The 19,885-nt window shown below is 40.0% G+C and overlaps 1 protein-coding gene and 1 long non-coding RNA gene across 2 annotated transcripts in view; one reads left to right on the top strand and one right to left on the bottom strand.

Moving 5' to 3' along the window:
• Positions 1–19,885, bottom strand: part of cobl (cordon-bleu WH2 repeat protein) — a 242,208-nt gene that overhangs the window by 35,642 nt on the left and 186,681 nt on the right. The window contains 1 exon segment of the mRNA XM_055657302.1: positions 696–1,053. Within this exon segment, the coding sequence (XP_055513277.1) occupies positions 696–1,053 (358 nt within the window).
• Positions 5,220–11,066, top strand: LOC129710364 (uncharacterized). Its single transcript, XR_008725668.1, has 2 exons — positions 5,220–7,913; positions 9,613–11,066. It is a non-coding gene; the product is annotated as an uncharacterized LOC129710364 (long non-coding RNA).

Here is a 19,885-nt window from a genome sequence, read left to right as displayed (position 1 = left end):
ACTGAATTTTAATGAAAAATTCATATTGCATGGAAACATTGAGTTTAGTTTAGAAGTACAGTGTGGAAACAGACCCTATAATCCACTGAATCCACGCCGACCAGCGATCATCCTTATACTAGTTCTATCCTAGGAATAATTTACAGAAGCCAATTAACCTACAAACCTGCACGTCTTTGGAATGTGGGAGGAAACAGGAGCACCCGGAGAAACCCCACGCAGTCACAAGGAGAATGTAGAAACTCCATACAGACGGCACCATAGTCAGGATTGAGCCTGGGTCTCTGGGACTGTAAGGCAGCAACTCTACTACTGTGCCACTGTGCTACCCTGATATTTCAATTACTTCAATATGTCACGAATTACCAGACTTCTAAAAGTCTTGATTTGTTGTTGGCAGTGACATTGTAAGGTTGAGATATGCACAGCCTAATAAAAGGAACTGGATGGGAAACTATTGGCCATACTGAACCTGGTCAACAATATCACCCAGTTGTTTAAAAAGTCTTAGTTTGATATATAATTGAACTTAATCTATTAAACAATAGATAAGTGTAGCTTACATTGTAGCTTGGCTGTTATAGATTTATTCATAAATTAGAATACAAATACTTTAAGATTAGGCACAATTTTAAACACCCTCAATTTCAGTAAATTTCAACAGAGTGTCCACAATAAAACATGTAAACTTGTACCTGATGGTCTTGTTCCCAAAAGAATGACCTGCATCTTCAGTGTATCTTGCACCATTGCTCCATGCTCGTTTTTCTACTGTACCAAATATTTTATCTGAGGCTTCCAGGATTTCATCTGCATCAGTTTTGTTTCTCAACCTGAGGCTGCCAGTGGGAGAGGAGAACATAGTAGTCTGGGCGATTACAGTCGCAGCATCATCAGATTTCAACATTTCATCATCCAATGCTGAAGTGTAATTTGAGCAACTTTGCTGAAAGCTGTCACTACTTTTAACTGAAGCAGTCTCTTCTCCATCTCTAGATTCTATTTCCATAATATTATCACCAACTCCACCATCTTGATCCGATCCCAGGTCTGCTAAGTGATGAAAATAAAGAGAAATCATATATTTAAGTCAGGGAATGACATGACAACATCTATATTACTAAAACTCTGTTCTTGACCGGTTTTGGCTTTCTGTGCTGCGGTTTCCGAGAGTACGCCGCCACCTACGGCCGTCATTTTTGGCCATCTCGCTCAGAGCCCCCCTCCGCCGTATGTGTGCCGAGGATTTTTCCCGTCGATGAAAATTGACAGAGATATTAATGTTTTTACAACATTCCCCATTCTCTCTGCTGCCCCTGCTGGAGGGAGGGGGAGCGACTATAAAACCAGGAAGTGGTGTGCCTCAATCAGTCTCTGCAAGTGGTGTGCCTCAATCAGTCTCTGCAAGTGGTGTGCCTCAATCAGTCTCTGCAAGTGGTGTGCCTCAATCAGAGCTTTGAATGACACTGACAAATGTCTACAGCACTGTGAGTACCCTTAATTTGGTTTGAAAATGAAAATATGGTTAGAGGTAAAAAAGCACTGCCTGCAAATGGTTGTTTGGGTTTGGGTTGAAGTAAAAAGGCACTCTCTCTCCCTCCCCCCCCCCCTCCCCTCCCTCCCCCCCCCCCCCCCCCCCCCCCTATCCCTCCCCACCTCTCTTCACCCCCCTCCTCTCCTTCCCCCCTCCTCTCCTTCCCCCCCCCTCTCCTCCTCACCCCCCCTCTCTCTCTCTCCCCCCTCCCTCCCCTCCATTAGCGTGAGTGCGGGAGGGGGTGGTAGTTAGTGTGTGACGCTGCATGCCGTCTCCCCCTCCCCCCCACACAACCGCACATTGGGGGAACAGACCCAACGGGTCTGCACTTGGTCTAGTATATTAATATTTTCATTAATTAAAACAAATTCATATATCAAAATTATGATATAATTACAAAGGCTAAAATGCATATTCTGACCTACAATGAGATTGTAATTATATTTTGTCAACCATTTTATGATTATACACTTCACAATTTTTAATCAGATTGTTAAATTTATTTTAATTGGAATATGACCAAGACAAGCATGAACAGTTATACAAAACATAGAAAAAACAATGAAATAAATAAAATGGTATATCTTACATTTTTTTTTACAGTTTGTAGATTTCCCATTTGAAGAATAATAATTGTTATTCAAAAAAGTATTTGGAATAAGCAACTATAATTTAAGGGATGAGATAACCAAGAATCTCAAAAAATCAAAATTTCCAATGCGGACCTCATTTGAACCACAAAACAATATTACAGACCATAAAAGTTATAATGCAGACGACATAGCTCTCCTTTCACACACACAGATACAAATGCAGAAGAAGGACAGACTCTCACAAGCTGCAACAAAACTTGATCTTACACCCAATACAGCAAAGATACAGGTGATGAAGATCCACTCCAAAACCAGCAACCCTATCCTTATGCAGCACTGCTCTAGAGGAGGTCGAAACATTCACATACCTAGGCAGTGTTGTGGACATCACCGGAGGCAGACATAAAAAGTAGAATCAATAAGGCTAGGGTGGTGTTTAACATGCTCAGGAAGATCTGCAGCTCAAAACACATCTCAATCAACACCAATATATGCATCTCAGGTATGGATCAGACATGGAAAACAACAAAACACACTACAAACAGGCTGAAAACATTAACACCTGCCTTAGGAGAATACTTAACATCTGGTGGAGAGACAAAGTGAGCAATATGGACGTGTTTTAGTTTTTTTCAGTATTTTATGTGGGGGAAAGAGGGTATGGTAAGGGGGAAACCGTCCTTCAGTCACTTCCTGACGAGGTGCGACTATTATCTGAGGCGTCCTCACCCCCCCCATTCCTCGCGGCCTACTAACTGGATTGGCGCAGCCTTTCCTGCCAGACTGGACCAGAGCTTCAGCAGCGGCGGCGAGGCGCTGGAAACATCGCGGAGCAGGCGAGGCCTTACCTGGGATCGCCGCTTGGAGCTCTGGAGTGTTGGGCCACTGCTCCAACATTGCGGAGCTGTGGGTGCAGAGCTCCCACCGCGGGCGGCGTTGACCTCGACATCGCGGAGTCCTGGGAGCCTTTGCCGGAGGTCGCCAGCGTGGATCTCCGTCCAGCGCGGCCTGTGGACATCGGGAGCCACGGACTCCGGTGGAGGCTGGCCGATTCGGAGGTCCAGGCCGCTGAGGATGCTCTCCCGTTCGACGTCGGGGTTCCATCATTCCATAGTTTAAGGATAAGGGGGAAATCTTTTAGGACCGAGATGAGGAAAACTTTTTTCACACAGAGAGTGGTGAATCTCTGGAATTCTCTGCCACAGAAGGTAGTTGAGGCCAGTTCATTGGCTATATGTAAGAGGGAGTTAGATGTGGCCCTTGTGGCTAAAGGGATCAGGGGGTATGGAGAGAAGGCAGGAACAGGATACTGAGTTGGATGATCAGCCATGATCATATTGAATGGCAGTGCAGGCTCGAAGGGCCAAATGGCCTACTCCTGCACCTATTTTCTATGTTTCTATTTTCCCGGCGATGGGGTGCTCGGGAGGCCCCGACCACGGGTGAACATTGGGGAACATCAGTGAGGAGGTTGACTTCTCACAGTGGGGAACTTTGGTGCTGCTGTGGGGATGTTGTGTTGTGGACTACTGTGTTCTGTGTTTTTGTGAGGGGGGGGGGTTAATTATTTGTATGACTAAGGGAAAAACAATTTTGTTGTCTCTTAATTGAAGACAATGACAATAAATTAAATCAAATCAAATCAAATGAATATTAATGAGATTGTTTTCAGATCTAATTTTGAAGTATTAGATATTTGGGTGGATCTGACCTAAATACTTTTGGTCTACCTGAACTACAAAGAAAAACAGTAAATTAGTGCACAAAGTAACTGCAGAAGACCAACTACTATTTAAAACGGTTAGATGAATATATGTGAGAGAAAGAACCAAATTCAGAGAGATACCAAAGAAATGCCTTAGATATTGTTACATAGGCTATTTATGATGGATAAGGAATCATATTTGTTTTCAATGCTTCTGGTGAACGGTGAACTTTCCTAATTAGTTCTCTTTAGGGTAAAGTTTGAATCCAAAGCATGATTGCTCTGGCCATGGCATCAGCAGGCATTTCTTCAACAAGGGTGAGAATGGTGTTTCAATTTTTTAAACACCCTTTACATTTTGGCTGATGTGGAGACTCCTTTTATATAGATTCCTACTTATTTTATGGGATGAACATACAATGGCTCACAAAGCAGCTGATCTTAGATAACGCAATAATAAAATAATAAAAAGGCACTACAGAGAGGCACAAAAAACTACCAGTAATTCCACAAAGTACGAAAGCAGATGAATAGAGATTCTGTATTAATGCATCATACATTTGGAAAAATATTTAAGAATCACATTTGAAAGCCAATATATGAACACATTTGACTCCTGCTGTTTAGGAGGCTGGAGTTAATATGTACAATGATCAGCCGCTTGAAGCACCATGTTGGTGAATGTAAGAGCCTCCGAATGGTCATCATTAAGACATGCCAACTTGTTTTTCTTTGGCATCGGGATGATGCAAGGTCTTCTCAAAGCAAATAAGAACTTCAGATTGGAATAGGGAGAGGTTAAAGCTCCTACCAGCTGGTCTAATGTGTCAACGTACTCCATCCGGGTCACTTGCTTTGCCTAGGTTCACTCTCATGAAGACCATGGGAGCAGGTGAACCCAAGGCCATTGTCTGGACTTTCTGTTCAAAATGAGCATAGAATGTATGGAGCTCATTGGGGAGGGATAGGAATTGCAAGCGATTCTACCCTACTTCACTTTGTAGCTGACACAATTGATGCATCTTTGTGTGCTAAGTCTGAGGCTCTAGCTTAGATGGTTTTGCCACTTGATGATCCTGATGTCTTTGTGAAGGTCGTACCTTAATTTCCTGCACAGCTTGGGGGTCACCTGTACTGTGGACAATATTGGTCTTTCACGCGGAGGAGGTTTTATCAGATATAGAGAGAGAATGGAACAACAGTTCAAAATGTGGATTTCTTGGAGTCTTAAAAGGAGAAATTAAGCAGTCTGTGTGCATACTCTGCTGAATTTAGAAGTATGAGCTATCTCAATGAAGCATACATTTTGATGAAACAGGGCAGATGTAGGGGTGATGTTGTGATTGACGAGAATCTTTAGGACCAATGTCTACAATTTTGATGTCAGGAACTGGGCATTTAAGCTGAGACGTGAAGACATTTCTTTATAGTTTGAGCTCTCAACTGTGGACGTCTTGTTGAGTATATTGAATAACAAATTTGATTGGTTTAACATTCAAAAATCAATTAAAGCACATGGGGTTACTATGACACCATTACATACAACAGTAAAGTAGAAACACAAAGAACTGTAGATATTGGAATCTTGAGCAAAACACAGTGAATAGAGGAACTCAGTAGGTCAGACAACATCTGTGGAGGAAATGGACTGGCGACAGTTCGGGCTGGGACCTTTCTTAAGACTGATAGGGTCTTGACCCAAAGCTTCGCCTGTCTATTTCCTCCACAGATGTTGCGTGACCCGCTGAGTTCCTCCAGCACTTTGTGTCTGGAATACAAAGTATAAGCTACAAGGAAAAAAAACAATACAGCACAGATGCAGGCCCTTCAGCCCACAATGTCTGTGCTGAGCATGATGCCAAGTTAAACTAATCTCCTCAGCCTGCACGTGATCCATATCAGTTTTTCAAATGTAGCTTGTTTTCCCTGGAGCATCAGAAGTTTAAGGGAGACTCTGATGAAAATGTATAAAATTATGAGAGGGTAGATACCCCAAATATTTTACTTGGAGTGAAAATGTCTAATACTAGTGGGCATCATGTCATGGTTAGAGGATTAAAACGTAAAGATGTGCAGGGCATGTTTTCCTACATAGATAGTGGTAGGTGTCCAAAATATGATGCCTGGGAAGGTGGTGAATGCAGATACGATTGTGAGGTTTAAGAAGCTTTTAGATAAGCACATGAATATGCAGAGGGAATGGGGGAGATATAGATCAAATGGAGGCAGTGGAGATTAGTTTAACTTGGAACCATGTTCAGCACAACCATAAGGCCAGTTCCCTTGCTGTACCGTTTTATGCTCCAGTATGCACCTTAAAGGTAATAACGTTTAGTGCAAGATAAAGCCCAGTAAAGTCAGATTAGTCCAAGGGTCCCCAATGAGATGGATGGTATGTCAGGACCACTCCCTAATTGGTGATAGGATGGTTCAGTTGCCTGATAACAGCTGGTAAGAAACTGTCCCTGAATCTGGAGGTATGCATTTTCACACTTCTGTATCTCTTGTCTGATGGGAGGGTGTGTCTGGGGTGAGACTTGTCATTAATTATGCTGGTGACCTGGCCGAGGCAGCATGGAAGGGAGGCCGGTTTGTTTGATGGTCTGGGCTGCATCCACAATTCCCTGCAGTCTTAGGTGGAGCTGTTCCCACTGCATTTCGTTGTCTCTGTATTGTACACTGACAATTACAGTTGAATCTGAATTTGAATGAATCTGAAACCATGCTGTCATGCATCCCAATTTTTCTTTTTTCGTGTCCATCATCTATGTTTCAAATGTTCGGCCAGGCTCTTGCACAGCGGACAGCCTTTTCGTTTGCCACCGCTCGATCTTCCAGGCAGCATTGTTCACCAAGAAGTGGGCATCATAGTAGGTGTAGCATGGATTGTACAGATGTTCCACATTCACAGTCTGTGTCTGCCGCATCTGCATAGCCCCATTTGTTCATATTGGTCTTGCATCGGCCCATCCCGGTACAAAGCCTATTGATGGACTTCCAGGTCTTCCAGTCACACCTGTGACCAGGTGGTAGCTGTTCCTTGGTTGGGATAGGCATCTTTACGTGATGGTGATTTTCACTGCGTTTCTTTTCCCACAAGGCTAGTCTGGTTGCTTGAGGAGACTGTGACAGTGGCTGGATTGTGTGGAGGAAGCTCTTCCTCGACTTCAGCAGATTTGGGCTGGGTGATGGGAGTGACAGGAACGCATCCAAATAAAATGCTTTCTACGGCGCATCTGCAGAAGTTGGTGAGAGTTGTTGAGGACAAGTCGAGCTTCCTAAGCTTTCTAAGGAAGGAGAGGCATTGGTGTGCTCTCTTGGCCAGGCCCAGGACAAGTTGCTGGTGATATTTACTCCTAGGAGATTGAAACTTTCAACCATCTTTAATTTGGCGCGATCAATGTATATTGGGGTATGTGTATTGCTTCACTTCCTGAAGTGAATCAAAATCTCCTTTGCCTTGCCAACATTGAGGGAAAGGTGGTTGTCTTGGCACCAGGTTACAAGGTTCTCAATCGCCTTCCTGTACTCTGTCTCATCATTATTTGATATCCGGCCCACGTTGGATTTGTATTTGGCTGCACTGTTGTGAGTGTATAAAGAGTAAAGAAGGGGCTGAGAACACATCCTTGCGGTACACCAGTGTTGAGGATTATCACAGAGGATGATTTGTCATCTATCACAACTGATTGTGGTTTGTTGGCCAGGAAGTCAAGGATCCAGTTGCGGAGGTGAGTGCTGACACCATTTCACAAGCTTAGAAATGAGCTTGGATGGGATAATCGTATTAAAAGCAGAGATATAGTCTATTAATAGAAGTCTGACGTAGTTCTCTCTCTTATCCAGGTGTTCCAGGGATAAGTGGATGGCCAGGGCAATGGCATCAGCTATGGACCTGTTGTGGCGGTAGGCAGCCTGCAGTGGTTCAAGGTTGCTTGGTAGACTGGATTTAATATGTTCCATTACCAGACTCTTAAAGCACTTCACAATAGTAGATGTCAATGCTACTGGACAGTAGTCATTAAAGCACGAGGTCTTGCTTTTTTTCAGCACCAGGATGATAATGGTCTTCCTGAAGCAGGTGGGTCTGAGTGGCTTGCTAAGATTAAGAACGCTGATGGGTTGAGGGTCATATATAACTAAGGCTAGATAAGAAAAACAGATTTTCTTGACTGAAAGATGTGAGTGAAGTGGTTGTATTTTTCAATCACTATGCATTACTGATACTGTTGGTTTATTCTGGAATTATATAATTCAATTCCACAACAGAAATACAATCTTTTATCTCTGGATTGACCAGGCAGATCTCTAGATACTGCTTCAGAAACTTAACTACGATATTACAATACTTCAAACAAACTGCTTTGTTTTCTGTGCACAATTGTTTCCATTTTTGGTCATGCAATGACAATATACTTCAGGACTGCTTCAAGAATATTCTTCATGCATATTAATTTTATATTTTATAGATATAGAAGCTAAAGCAAGTCATACTGGGAACCCTAAGTTACTTAAATAGCAGTTCCTAAACCATTACCATTTTAACGAGGACAAGGCCAACAGTGATATGCAAAATCACCATCTGCAGATTCCTCTCCAAAACACACATCATATAAATGCCAACACTTCATCATTCCTGAGCATAAATTCTGGAGAGCCTGACTGAAGAGCACTTCTGTTGCATCTTCACAATACTGATTTTCATGGTTCAAGAAGTTGGCTCACCATCATTCGCTTAAGTGCAATTAGGAATAAACAATAAATGCCACCAACACCCAGATGCTGAAAACTTGAATTAAAAGAACAAATAATCCATATTATTTTATTATTCAATTATATGTCTGGGGAATATCAAAACCCTTTTGCCATAGTCAACTAAAAATAGCCATGCACTATCTTTCTTTTTCTCAATGATATTAAACAACATTTACAACATTTTTTCTCAGGAGTTAGCATGAAATGATGTAATGGTTCATAGGTACACAAAAATGCTGGAGAAACTCAGCGGGTGAGGCAGCATCTACGGAGCGAAGGAAATAGGCGACGTCTTGGGACGAGACCCTCTGAAGAAGGGCCTCGACCCGAAACGTCGTCTATTTCCTTCGCTCCATAGATGCTGCCTCACCCGCTAAGTTTCTCCAGCATTTTTATCTACCTTCGATTTTCCAGCATCTACAGTTCTTTCTTAAAAACTTAATGATTCATAGAATACTTTTCACAATTTAATGTTGAAAAATGCAAACTTGAAAGAGATTACTGGTTCAAGGAAAAATATTTAATTATAGTAATAGGTAGGATCAAAAAACCCGCCATGTCCAACAGTGTGTATTCATTAACATTAAAGTTACATAGAGCTTTGTGTCTTAGAAATAAGTTAATGCTTCAGATTTTTGAGGTGATTGCTATAAACGACAAAAATAATGTCAAAATAGATGAAAACATTTCAATAATGCAATTTTTAAAAATATTTTCCTCTCCATGGAATGAACTGCAGGAGGAGGTGGTTGAGCAGGTACTATCACAACATTTAAGAAAACATTTAGACAGGTACATCGTTAGGACAGGTTTAGAGGGATATGGGCCAAACACATGTAGGTGAGACTACTGTAGATGGGACCTTGGCCAGTCTGGGCAAATTGGGCCAAAAGGCCTGTTTCCACAGTGTAAGACTATATATATTAATAATCCTTTCATTAAAAACAAAGAATGCAATCATTAAACATCCAGAACTCTGTTTTAATACCTTGTCGTGACTTCATATACATCTTTAATATTTTTAGACTCATTTACACAATGGTAGAAATGAGGCCGCTTGAAAGATGCTGACTCATGAATCAAGAAACTCAATTTCCAGTTGCAGAAGAATGCAGCGTGTCATCTCTGAATATTAACATAACGCCAAGGCCACACTCTGTCAAGCTCCACAATGTAAACCTGACACTGTAATAATAATAGAGACATGTAATTCATGCTATTTGAAGGTCTCTCCATGATATATTAAAACAAGCATACTTTTTTAAATATAATTGAAACCCAAGAGCCTAGGAATTGCTATTATACATCAATAATGTTTGCAAACAGCAATATGCGAATGTCCAAAGAGTTCAGGTTTAAGAATTTTTGGGTTACGTAAATGAAAATGTATTTTGTTATAATATTTGCTTAAACATGTTTGAAAAATGGCTATATTTAATTCTATGTCCTGTCACGCGTGTGGGATTTACATCAGGCATGACAGGTCATCAAATTATGGTATTAATCTGCAAAAAGAAAACTCATGCATTCAGGACAAACGCAACCACAGTTTAATATTGACCATGAAAAGCAAATACACAGTAGAGATGGTTAATTGCTGTCTAAATGTGATGGGTCTAAATAAATTAAGATAATAATATGAAGTAGATGATAACTAAAGAAAAAATATTGGAGCCCAAAATGGGAACTTTCAATGTGGCAAATTCAACCCTACAGAGAATGGGATCATTAGGTTTAAAAACCAAGGAAGGCTTATGGTTACATTTCTTTCAAAAATGTGCCTTCTATTAAAACTTGCCCATGGCTGGATGTTTGTAATTAATGCAGATTTCAATAGTAATGGTAATAATCTAGATGTCATGAATGGAATCAAATTAATTTATTTGGGAACATTGTTGTTAAGATTGAAGAAGATGTTGACCCCTTGACTTTGAGAAGTGGACTGCAGTGGTGCTCCGGCCTCCTTCCTGCTGCACTGTCTCCCCGAGTACACAACGCCAGAAGGTTAATTGGAAATTTATGTAATCTCTTCTGAAATTAATTCTGAAATTAAACCTGTAAATTCATTGATTTAATTCAGATCGCAATTGGAAGCGTCGCTTTAAAGAGGCCCTTCCTCAACTTAGAAGAAACCTATTCAGGCCGATGCAGCAACTTTGAATACATAGGCAAGGTTTTTACACATGGTATATTTGAGCAATGTGTGTAAACAGTATTAAATGTTTGTATAGCCTCCGAAAGTGTCGGATGAATGTTTTGCATGATTCATGTATTGTATATATTTATTACTTGAATAAAGTCTATTTTGAAATTAAAAAAAGGTCCGCTGCTGGACATAGGTGGGCAGGGTGTGGTGGAGACGCCCCTCAAAAATAAGGGAAGGGATTCCACGCCAGTGGGCCACATGAATGACAAGTGTGGGGATACATTTGTGTAATTTGAGCAATGTGTGTAAACAGCATTGAATGTTTGTATAGCCTCTGAAAGTGTTGGTTGAATTTTTTGCACAGTTCATCAATTGTATATATTTATTACTTGAATAAAGTCTATTTTGAAATTTAAAAAAAATTATTAAAAAATGAGGAGAGCTAATGCATTGGAGCCAATTTACACCTTAACAGACAATCACTGTAAGCCAACAAATATAGTCATCATTTTGTGGCAAAGGAAACATAGAAATTAGGTGCAGGAGTAGGCCATTCGGCCCTGAGCCATATTCAATATGATCATGGCTGATCATCCAACTCAGTATCCTGTACCTGCCTTCTCTCCATTCCCCCTGATCCCTTTAGCCACAAGGGCCACATCTAACTCCCTCTTAAATATAGCCTCAACTATCTTATCTTCTGTGGCAGAGAATTCCAGAGATTCACCACTCTCTGTGTGAAAAAATGTTTTCCTCATCTCGGTCCTAAAAGATTTCCCCCTTATCCTTAAACTGTGACCCCTTGTTCTGGACTTCCCCAACATCGGGAACAATCTTCCTGCATCTAGCCTGTCCAACCCCTTAAGAATTTTGTAAGTTTCTATAAGATCCCCCCTCAATCTTCTAAATTCTAGCGAGTACAAGCCGAGTCTATCCAGTCTTTCTTCATATGAAAAAAGACTGAATAACAGAAAATGCCACAAAGTTCATGACTCGAGAACCAAATAATGATTAATCTAGTCACAAAGAATAACGAGGGGTATAAAAAACTTTGCACTGGTGGTATTGAAAGGAGGTAAGTTATCCAATTCACAAAACCTACAATAACATCTTTCTTCTGTTATTAATGTAACAGTTTACTACGAGAGGAATCCTATGCTTGAGTGAGATGGATTCTATTTCATAATTGTGAAGAAACCATTTAACATTCACATGCTAATTAATAACAAGAAACACTTCCAACATGAAAATGCAATGTTCCTGTGAAGAGCAAAGAACAGAGTGCTCCATCTGCAAATTTCAAGTTTTCCAAAAAATAGAGTACTTATAATTTACTCCTGTGATCCTGATAATTACATGAATACATCAAAAGCCGTGTTAATTGTACAGATGTTTTAAAAGATACATAATTAACACTGAATTCCAGTTACTCATTGAAAAGTTTAGTTTAGTTTATTGTCACGTGCAACGAGTACAGTGAAAAACTTTTGTTGCTTGCTAACCAGTCAGCGGAGAGAAAATACACAATTACAATCGAGCCATTTACAATATATAATTTGTTAAACATATTAGTAGAAAATACAAATTCAATTTTAAAATAAGCAACCCTAATGAGATGAATAATGCCCAGATGAGAATACTTTCCAAAAAATGTTTTTAAGACAAAGAAAAATCAGTAGTAAGGAAGGCAAATGCAATGGTAGCATTTAGTTCAAAGGGACTAGAATATAAAAACAGGGATGGATTGCTGAGGCTTTATAAAGCACTGGTTGGACCACATTTGGAGTATTTTGGGCCCTATATCTGAGGAAGGATGCGCTGGCATTGGAGAAAGGTCCAGGAGGTTTACGAGAATGACTCCAGGAATGAGTGAGTTAACATATGATGAGCGTTGGGCCTGTATTCGCTGGATTTGAAAGAATGAGGGTCACCTCATTTAAACCTACCGAATGGTGAAAGGCCTGGATAGAGTGGATGTGGAGTGGATGTTTCCACCAGTGGAAAGGTCTAGGACCAGAGTAAAAGAACGTTCATTTAGAAAGGAGATGAGGAAGAATTGCTTCAGTCAGAAGGTGGTGAATCTGTGGAACGTGGTACAGAAGGCTGTGGAGGTTAATTCAATTGATATTTTTAAGGAGGAGATTGATAGATTCTTAATCAGTACGGGCGTCAAGGGTTATGGGGAGAAGGGAGGAGAATGGGGTTGAGAGGGAACGATAGATCAGCCATGATTGAATGGTGGAGTACACTTGATGGGCTGAATGGCCTAATTCTGCTCCTAAAACATGTACTTAGAATGTATTTATAATGACTTCCAACTATATCATTGGGATATTCAAAGTAAAATGAAATAAACCTGTAAACACGTCAATTTCATTCCAGATCGCAGCTGGAAGAGTCACTCTAAAGAGTCTTCAATTTAGAAGAAACCTATTGATGCTGACACAGCAATCTTGAATTAACAAGGTTTCTGCGCATAAAGTGAATGAGAGCTAATTTCACCACATTCAGTTGTCTGTTGACTAAATACGGTGCATGGAATTCCAGACTAAAAAAATTGTTACGGAAATGCAGGCCATTCAGCAATCAAAAAAAAACGCTGACTCCTGGTAGCTCTATTTCCTAAAATTGTTCTCTCTCAAATAACTATCCAATATGATTTTAGAACCTCACTAATTGTTTCTATCGCTCCAAATAGCAATGAGTTTCAAATTACATTCCTCACCTCCCCTTTGCATCAGTTCCCTATATTTTAAATCTATACCTCCAACTTATAAATCATCATAGAAACATAGAAAATAGGTGCAGGAGTAGGCCATTCAGCCCTTCGAGCCTGCACCGCCATTCAATATGATCATGGCTGATCATCTTTCCTCTTGACTGTTCACTGGTATCAAGTCTCCTTTCCTCAATTAAAATAACCCTTGTTTCCGCTATCCAACATTCCTGAAATTATGTCAATAAATGTTGTCCCCACCTTCTCTCAGTTTTTTACATTTGAAAGTTAGGTGATCAGAATTAGATGCAATGCTTCATTTGAGACCTAACTGCTGCTTCCCCCAGATTAAACAGAACCACTTTCTCTCAAGAGTTAAATGTAGATGAGTTCATAACAAGCTGCCAACTTTGTAGGTTTATGCAAATGCAAACTCAGATTTGTCTATTCCAGCACTATCAATTGTGTCATCTTATTCTTTCCGCATTAGTACATCACTTTACACTTCTTTCCATTAAAATACACCTGACACTCAGTCTGTACATTTTGCTAATCTGTGTCCTTCACTGTTTAGCATACATTACTCACATCTGTATACATTGCTCTCAACCCCAATGTTTAGTTTATTAATATATTGTTTAAACTTCTCTGACCTATGTTAAAAACAACAATCAGATAAACTCCATTTCTATCAAAAGATATGTTGGAAACACAGTGACTTGGTGGTTTGGATTTAGAACTGGCTAACGCACAAAATTCAGAGGATAATGGTGTCAGGATGTTATTTTTGCTGGTGGTCTCTGACCAATAGTGTTCTGCAAGGATCGGTGCTGGGACCTCTGTCGCTTGTGATACACATAAATGTGTATTAATAAAATAAAGATGAGTTAGTCAGTAAGTTTGTAGTTGACAAAAATTGGTAGAGATGCTGACAGTTAAGAAGGCAGTCAAAAGATATAGAATAGTTACATATATGGGCAGAGAAATGGCAAATTGGGTTTAATGTGGACTCTTGTGAGGTGTTGCACTTTAGGAGGTCAACACCAAGGGAAAAGTATATAGTTAATGGCTGAATTCATGCAGAGAGTGATCTTGGGGTCCAAACCTACAGTTCCCTGAAAATAGCAACATAGGTAGATGAAGCAGGAAAGAAGGCGTATGGTATATACATGCCTTCATTGATCGGGGCATTGAGTGCAAGAGTTAGCAAGACATGTTGCAGCTTTACAAAACTTTGGTTAGGCTGCATTTTTCTTTCCAAATTCATTTGTATCTTACACCTCAGAATCCTCTCCAGTACCATTACAGTTCCAAGGTTTTTCTTTACACCTCTTTTCAAAAACAGCACAACATTAGCTACTTTCCGGTACCTCATCCATGTTTAACGATGTTTCATCTATCACAACCATAACTCTTGCAATTTCTCATCCAGCTTACCACATTTTCGTTGGATATACTTCATCAGGCCCAGGAGATTTACCTACTTTCATACGTTTTAGGACCTTCAGCATAATACAGACTGTCCTTTAGACTTCATCATTAACTTTCCCAAGTTCCCTTGTCTTCTTATCATTTTCCATGGTAAAAACTGCAGAAAAATATTAATTGAGGGCCTTGCCCAATCTCTGCGGCTCCAAACAGGGAGACCACATTGGTTTCTTAAGGGGCCCTACACCTCTTTCATTATCCTTTTCCCCTTCATACACTTAATAAATCTCTTTAGATTCCCCGTGCTTATTATCCAGATCTATCTCATGCCCCCATTTTGCCCTCCCAATTTCCTTAAGTATGCTCTGAATTCCCTGCCGCAGATACACTTGATCCCAGCTGCCGACACCTGATCAATACCTCCTCTTTTTGCTGACTAGAGCCTTGATTTCTCTCATCACCCAGGCTTCCTTACCCCTGCCTGCCTTGCACCTTATTCTAACAGGAACCTGCATACCTTGTCTTGGGGCATTGTTTTTTTCTTTTTGCACTATTAATGTATGCATGTGCGTGTGTGTATTGTTTATGGAGTACTATGTTTACATATTCTGTTATGCTGCTGGACGTAAGAATGCCATTGTTCTGCTTGAGACACATGACAATAAAACACTTGACTCTCTTGACGTGATTATGCAATCAAAGAGATTGTCCTTAACTGACATGAGGCAGACTGGTGTATTCTTCACTCGTCTCCAGTTACTTATTTAAAAAGTTACTTATTAAAGATTCAGGGGGAAAAAAATGCGATGAGTACAAAAGCCAATGCACATGTGAAGATATATCCACCGCCAGTTCCACTAACTTATTTCTAAAATAACTTTATTTTCCAATTTATTTCTCAACAAACATAAATATCTATTTCCACCATTATTCAAAAAAAATTCCTTTAAAAAAACTCCCTGCTAATCCATCCTCCATAATGACACCCCCCACCCCAATTTTCCCACAACCCCCTCCCACTACAACTCCCCCACTTCCTCCTCAACAAAGCAGGGCAATGCCTCCTTTATCTGTTTTACGCGTTATATTCTTATACTCTTTTTCACAAAGAATCTCCTCAAATTGTGGATAAATGTATCATCATTTGAGAAAATGCAAGAGAAGCACAAGGAAATCTGGAGACCACTTAATAATCTGCTTTCTAATTATATTGTTTGGAATGTACAATAAATGTACTCTCCCTGGGAAAGTTGTTTTCAACAGAAAATGCTAGATTAATAGGTTCCTTATGCATGGGGAATGTTCAACGTGTGGGGAATCAATGGATACAAGACTCGAGGTGTTGAAATACAAGATTAGTTAATGTTCTTGAATGCAAAACAGGTGCAGTGCCAGGTGACTTGTGTCTGTTTCTTATGTCCTAATATTATCGAAACAGTGCTGATTAAACATGTGTTTTACAAGAAGTCAATAGCTGATGCACCTATCTCCCTGGTTTCTTATCTGCCACAATTTATTTTTCATGTCCTTGTGAAGAGTATCAGAAGACAACAATGGAAGTGCTGCACGTGAACCAATGATATTCTTGAAGACACAACGTGCTGGAGTAACTCGGCAGGTCAGGCAGCATCTCTGGAGAACATCGATATTTTTCGGGTTGAGACCCTTGTTCACAGATTGTAGGAGGGGTGAAGAAAATTATGAGAGGGGAGAAGCAGGACAAAGTGTGGCAGGTAATGTGGATTCAATTCAGGGAGGGGGGGGAATTGATGGGGAACAAAGACCAGAGATAAAACAGACCGTACGAGTGGTTGGGAGTTGCAAGTTGCAAAATGGTGAAGTTGGAGGAAGGAAAGTAGAAGGAGGGGGGGGGGGGGGGGGTGGATGGAGGGGGAGAAATAGGTTGTAGTCTAGTGAGGTTAGGGGAAAAAAAGAGGTGAGGTGGGTTTTGTGGGGGAGGAGGGGGGGGGGGGGATTTAGTAAGAGGTTACCTAAAATGAGAGAATTCAGTGATCATACCGTTGGTCTGTAGGCTACCCAAGTGGAATGATGCCCTTGCGTGTGCAGTACATTCCGTACTAGGTCATTTTTAAATGTTTTTTTTTAGTTTTTAGAGATACAGCACAGAAGCAGGCCCTTCGGCCTGAGTCCATACCGACCAGCGATCCCCGCATATTAATACTATCCTATACCCTATACATACTAGAGACACTTTAGACATACACCAAGCCAATTAATCTACAAACCTGTATGTCTTTGGAGTGTGTGAGGAAACCAAAGATCTCGGAGAAAACCCATGAGGTCACAGCGGAAACGCACAAACTCCATACAGACAGCAGCCCCAGTCGGGATCGAACCCGGGTCTCCAGCGCTGTAAGCGCTGTAAGGCAGCAACTCTACTGCAGTGCCATCATGCTTGATTAGCAGTGGTTGGTTACATCCTTCATAAACTGGCAATAAAGCAGACTCAGCCCTGGCCAGAAGCTGCAGGGCTTCAGGAGAAAGTGGAAGACGAGTAAAATGGGTAGCAACGCTGGGGCCTCTTTCAGGCTATAGTGACGAGCAGCATACTCATAAACAGGAGATTTTAAGTACCCATAATAAATGGTATTTCCATTGGTGAATCCCACAGCCATACATCCTGATAGAGCAATAGTGACCACCAATGGACTTTAAATTAGTCCGAGGCTGGGAATTAAACAGCAAGAGTTTTAATTCTTAACTCCACAATCTATTGTGTCTTCTACAAAATGATCAGTGGCCTTGAAGAGAACTGCAGGGCCTTGAAGAGAACTGATATATATCCAGAATAAATTGATATAATCAAGATGAAGCAGCGTACTTTATAATAAAACATCAAATGTCAATGATGAACAAAGTATCTAGTAGAAAGTAACCTAGAATAAAACAAATTACAATAATGTCCAAGAATTGAAAAATTGCTTAACATTTTAGTTTAAAGAAGCAAAACAAGGCAGAAACTAATTAAAAATGCTCAATCAGGTTCGATGATAAAGGAAAAATTAAAACTATTGATTAATAAATTCTAAAATATAGATAACATGTATATTTAAATGAATATGCAGGATTGTGCATTTAAAGATGCAATTTGTGGGTCAGATTTGCAACATTCATATTTGGCCAGTGTGGAATGAAATGAATATGTTAGTTAAACCAGTCTTGGAGTTCGATTCTTAAGTCTTTCAATGTTTGATCCGAAGGATGGTGATTCAAATTAACTTAGTTAATTATTGTATGAATTGTGCACCCTATTGAATTGAAATTGAAATTTACACCTATGCATAAGCACGGTAGGGCAAAGGATTGCAGGTGAGGAAGCATTCCTTCAAAATGGGACATTACTATTCGATTGTACAGTACAACCAAGCATTTTGAATTAAGGATAAAGATAAAATGACACTGTTCCATATAGGGATGGAAGTGGATTTGTACCAAATGGCCCATGAAGTTTAGCATCAGGGCAGGTTTTATGGGCACATGCACTGCTGCGTTTTAATGGTTGTTACCATAAAGGCACATCCAAATAATAAAATAACAAAATTACTAAAGCATTTAACTCAAGATTTATTTATATTGATCCCTAGTCAAGGTATGTGTGTACACACACACCTCTTCATCCAAGAGTGACCAATGTCTGAGATTGAAGATCAGTTTCTGTTATATTACATTTTCCTGTTGAAACTCCAGCTGCAGATTTGAGCAAATTCATACAAATTTTTTTTTCCCATTAGCTCTAAATACATCCAAAGTAGTAGGAATAGCATTGAATGAAAAGCTAGGAGTTCCTTGGTTTTTAACTCACTAATAGTGAACTATTTCACTTGTATAACATTTTATTAAACCACAAAAGCTCTAAATTTAGGATTAAGTAATTACTGAGTGAACATACTGTAGCTTGTGTTTCCCAAATCTCCTTACGATATCTAATATTTTGAAAATCAGAAAGCAGCATTTGATATGCTTGATTTCAGGGCCTGGAGCATTGAATACAAGAGTTGGTCGTCATATTGCAGTTGTGCAAAAAATTAGTTAGACCGCATATGGCGTATTGTGTTCAGTTGTGGTCCCCACACTACAGGAAGGATGTGGTAACCATGGAGAGAAAGAAGAAGAAATTCACCAGAAAGATGCCTGGAATAGAAGGTTGTAGTTATAAGGAGCAATTGGATTGGCTGGGTTTCCTTTCACTGTAATACGGTGATTTTCTACAAGTTTATGAAATTATGAGGGGCATATGTAGGAGATAGTCAGAATCTTTTTCCCAGAGCATGGAATTCCAGAATGAGAGGGTTAAGGTGAGAGGGAGAAAAAGGAAGGATATCTGAGGGGTAGGTTTTTGCACTTACATGATGTGGTTGACTTGAACAAACTATCAAAGAAGGTGGCAGAGGCAGATACAATTACAAACAAGTAAAGGGAACGTTGTCAAATAATTAGATGGAAAAGGCATAGAGGGATGCGCAACTAATTCGCATGAATGGGATTCACAGATTGGCATGACAGTCGGCATGGACAAGGTGGGCCAAAAAGGCCTGTTTCTGTACCATATAATTAAAATGATTCTCTATTTATGATTTGCTAAAATAGGTGTAAAATTTGCATTGAATAAAGTGAGTATTCAACCATTCCACAAACTAACAAAACTTCTTGTATGATGCTATTTATTTTACGTTTTAAAAAACATTGGAGATTGGTTAAGTTACTGGGCCAATAATCTGAAAACTTTGACCAATAACCTGCAGAAATAACTCAGAATCCCAGAATAGCTGCAAGGGAATTTAAATTCAGTAAGGTCAAAGGAATAACACTGTTGACCACGAAACATCTGACTGTTCTTAAAACCCTTGTTTGGCTCAAGTATTGAAAATCTGCTGCTTTTACTCAGTCTGCCCTGCATGTGACTATAGACCCACAGCCAAGGGATTGGCTCCTAATCACCCTCTGAAACAGGCTACTCTGTGGTCCAGTTGTTGAAGTATATTATTTA

Source organism: Leucoraja erinacea, chromosome 2, assembly GCF_028641065.1.
Source record: "Leucoraja erinacea ecotype New England chromosome 2, Leri_hhj_1, whole genome shotgun sequence".
In the NCBI taxonomy this organism is placed as follows: domain Eukaryota; kingdom Metazoa; phylum Chordata; class Chondrichthyes; order Rajiformes; family Rajidae; genus Leucoraja; species Leucoraja erinaceus.
The sequence above is the reverse complement of the archived record's forward strand: the minus strand, read 5'-3'. Positions and strand labels throughout refer to the sequence as shown.